Source organism: Arachis duranensis, chromosome 2 (assembly GCF_000817695.3).
Source record: "Arachis duranensis cultivar V14167 chromosome 2, aradu.V14167.gnm2.J7QH, whole genome shotgun sequence".
Taxonomy (NCBI): Eukaryota; Viridiplantae; Streptophyta; class Magnoliopsida; order Fabales; family Fabaceae; genus Arachis; species Arachis duranensis.
In genome coordinates, this window is record NC_029773.3 from 79,546,022 (window position 1) to 79,549,992 (window position 3,971).

The following is a 3,971-nucleotide window of genomic DNA, read 5'->3' on the forward strand; positions in this document are numbered from 1 at the left end:
TCTTTCCACACTCCTTCCCCTCTCTCTCTCTCTCTCTCTCTCTCTCTCTCTCTCTCTCTCTTCCATATAGATCGCTTTCTCTCACAGAAACAATCACTAGTACTAGTACTACTACTGCTACTCCAACAACAACAACAACAACCAAACTATCATATTCTGCTGAATATTATTATTATTATTTTTATTAAAAAGACATGGCAACATCGTATTCTATTCTAATTGCACCATAGGTTCTCTGATTATCTGATGTTGTTGTTGCTTCATCTTCTTCTGTCACGTTATTAACACATTTTCCCTGTTTTATAATACTCTGCACTGCAAAATCCAAGTTCAGAGCTTCACCGTACTAGTACTACTACTACTACTACACTTCTACTTCTACTACCACCCCATTTCAATTTTCTTTCAAAGTTGCTTCCTTTTTTGTTTTTCTCACCTTCCCCTTCAGTCTTTTCCTTCTATATTGCACCCTTATCATTCTAGAACCTTCTATTCAGTGTCACTCGATAACCTTCTGGGGTTAGAATTTCGAATTTGGAATTCCATTGACATATTTGGGTTTATCTTTTAACTTTTTCATCTGGGTCTTTTTTTTTTGTGTGCGGTAAATTTGGATGGTGATGATCTCTTCTTCTCTTAGATCTGAACTGTATTTTTTAGGGTTTATGCCAGTGCTTTGTTCATAGCCTGTGGAATTTGGAATTTTCCTTAGGTCTTGGAAAAGAAAAAGAACCCTTTCCTTTTTTTCCCCATCCCTAGATTCCTCTGGTTGTGGCTACGTGAAAAGTAGCAGATTCCTTTGCAAAATAATGCATCTTTGTCCACAAGATTAAACTCTTACCACTCTTAATATCTTCTCTTTGTTATATATATCTCTCTCTCTTCTTTTTAATTGAATATTTACTTGAGTTGCTATGTATGTATGCAACTATTGGCTATAGCTTATTAGAAGAAGAAGAAGAAATGAACAGGGGAATTGAAGTTCTGTCTCCAGCTTCTTACCTTCACAACTCAAATTGGTTGTTCCAAGAGAGTGCAGGAACCAAATGGACACCACAAGAGAACAAGCAATTTGAGAACGCTTTGGCGCTCTTCGACAAGGAGACGCCGGACCGGTGGCTGAAGGTGGCGGCTATGATCCCGGGGAAGACGGTTGGTGATGTGATCAAACAGTATAGGGAGTTAGTTGAAGATGTGAATGTAATTGAATCTGGGTTCATACCAATTCCAGGGGGAACTACTGATGGTTCTTTCACATTGGAGTGGGTTGATAATCATGAATTTGATGGGTTTAAGCAATTCTATGGTGTTGGTTGCAAAAGGGGTTCTTCCACTAGGCCTTCTGAACAAGAAAGGAAGAAAGGTGTACCATGGACTGAAGAAGAGCACAGGTAATAATTTTAACAAAAATGACATTACCACACCAAAAATCAATCACTAAATCAGTTACTGCACATTTGTACATAAATATATTTTTAATATGTATTTTATATTTTAATATATATTTTATACTCATACCTAAATTATTGACTGATTTTTTGTTTATACATAATTCAGATGCCTTTGAATAAATGGAAACTGAGATTAGATTGAAAACTTGGGTTTTTGAAGAGGATTTGTTTTAGTTATTATTATACTGATCTTGCTATGTGTTTTGTGTATGTCAAATAGTAGAAGAAGAATCCATGTTTTGCTAATGATTTTGAAGTTATAGAACTGATCAAGAGGTGCAGTTAGCTTCATGTGATGGTAATAGCCGATAGTTGATAGATGACAATTTAGTCAAACTTGTCAAATTATTTGACCACTCTCGGCTATCATCTTCACATGAAGTTATCTGCACTCGAATTGTGACTTTGAATTTGAGATCTTTTCTTTAGTGTTTAGTTTGCAAGTTTTGGTTACTATTTTTCCTTTTGCTTAGTGATTTCGATGTTAGACTAATTGCTAATTGAACTAATTATCCACACCACAGGCTATTTTTGATGGGTTTGAAGAAGTATGGTAAAGGTGATTGGAGAAATATATCTCGAAATTTTGTTACAACAAGGACGCCGACGCAAGTTGCAAGTCATGCTCAGAAATACTTTATCCGGCAACTTAACGGCGGCAAGGATAAGCGGAGATCCAGTATCCATGATATCACAATGGTTAATCTCCCTGAAACAAAGTCGCCTTCGTCGGAAAGTAACAAACCTCCCTCTCCAGATGCAAATTTGAATCAGAGTCAGAAGCTTTTGTCAAGCATGGTTAAACAGGAATATGACTGGAAATCACCACCATATGAAGGTGTGCCTTTGGTGTTTGATTCAACAAATGGAAATTCGTTCATGACACCTTTGTGTGGAGCTTCTTCATACGGATCTAAACCTCAGGAGCAGTATTTACTCAGAGGAACTTTCCATGGATTTCAATTTGGACCTTATGATACTTTTATGCAAATGCAACCAATGCAACCTCAGTGAAACTAGGCATGTAGAATCTGAAAAAGGTACTAAAATGCTAAACCTCAATTTCGTCATAAACCCTTATCTAAAATGTGTTACATGAGATTCTAAGAGTGTGGCTAATTTACGTTTTAGAATTTTGTAAATAAAAAATATTAGAAATAATAACAGAAAATAAAAATATAAATTAAATACATCTTAAAAATTATCGTTTTATTGGATGTGATAAAATTATTTTTTAATATAAAGGTAATTTTGATTGAGAAAAAAAAAAGTTAACTAAAGTTTTTTTTATGGATTTTTTAACAACTTTAAGGTATCTAATTGTACAATGTAAATATTTAGAATATAAAGTACACGTGAAGTAATGTTCAAGAATCAGAAAGTTAACTGTATTTATCCTTAAAATATTAAAAATATGTTACTAAAATGTGATTTATGAGAGGATAAGTTATGAAGCTTTTGATTGTGTAACAATAGTTTTTTCTAATTGGATGTTTGATGATTTAATTTGATTTGATTTGAATGATTGAACTTAGATGGTGGCTAATGCATCTTATTTGCATCTTCTATTTAGGAAGGACTTATCTGGAAGAATGTCAAGAGCACAAGGAAGTTATGTGTAGCTTGTGACTATTCACCTTTTTGGAAAATGCTTGCAATAAAAAGTAATGTTATATGTGTATTATTTTTGTGTATATTATTTTGTATATTTCTTTACTTTTGATATTAAAAGTGGATGATAAAAAAATTAAAAAATTAAAATTATTTTTTATATATATTTAAGAAAATATACAAAAATATACACACACAAAAAAATACAAATATTATCTCCGTGCAATAAATATGCAGCTTTCATCTTCACATGTTGAATGAACAAAGCCAAAGCCATCAATCATATATATTAGTGGTGTAATTTTGAAAAAAAAGAGAGATATTTTAGGGGGTTGTAATTAATGCTTTTAGATGATTAGACCATAAAGCTTTTTCAGATATGACTTGGGGGTGATTCATGAGGCACCTGGGCCTTAGCTTTGTCAAATATGAGTGAATATTTTGGTATAGAATTGGTATAGGTTCAATTCCTCATGTGTACTAAAAAGAATGTGATTTATAATGAAACATTTTGAAACACAAATCTCTATGTATTAGAAATTATTTAAGTATTTTTTACTCTTTTAGTTCTATAATAACATCTTAAATTTACCAAATTATACTAAGATCATATATTAATGTAAAACAAACAAACATAACTGTACACTAAAATAATAATTGACTAGAATTATTCTAAAATTTATATTATATTATATCATTTTAGTGTAGTATGCACTTTGTACTGGGTTCTATATAACATGGTGGACGTTAAGATCCTACTACCCCAAATTAAAAGTCCACGATTATGTAGTAGAACATTGTTTTTAAGTGCTACCCATCTGATTAATTAAGTCCACGAGTTACTTTTTCAATTCTATAATATTATTATGTTGAGTTAAGCCTCCAATGGGTTAATGATCTTAGGTGGTG

At 32.4% G+C, this 3,971-nt stretch overlaps 1 protein-coding gene across 2 annotated transcripts; it reads left to right on the forward strand.

Moving 5' to 3' along the window:
• The first annotated feature begins 39 nt into the window (after positions 1–39).
• On the forward strand, positions 40–3,132 carry LOC107475194 (transcription factor DIVARICATA). 2 transcript variants are annotated; one of them, XM_016094811.3, is made up of 3 exons: positions 40–1,391; positions 1,976–2,491; positions 3,025–3,132. In XM_016094811.3, exons 1-2 carry the CDS (start codon positions 919–921, stop codon positions 2,463–2,465), a joined length of 963 nt encoding a protein of 320 aa, XP_015950297.1. In that variant the 5' UTR covers positions 40–918; the 3' UTR covers positions 2,466–2,491; positions 3,025–3,132. The 2 variants fall into 2 exon arrangements, with proteins under 2 accessions (XP_015950297.1, XP_052112795.1); XM_052256835.1 differs by having other exon boundaries at positions 3,029–3,132.
• The last annotated feature ends 839 nt before the right edge of the window (positions 3,133–3,971 follow it).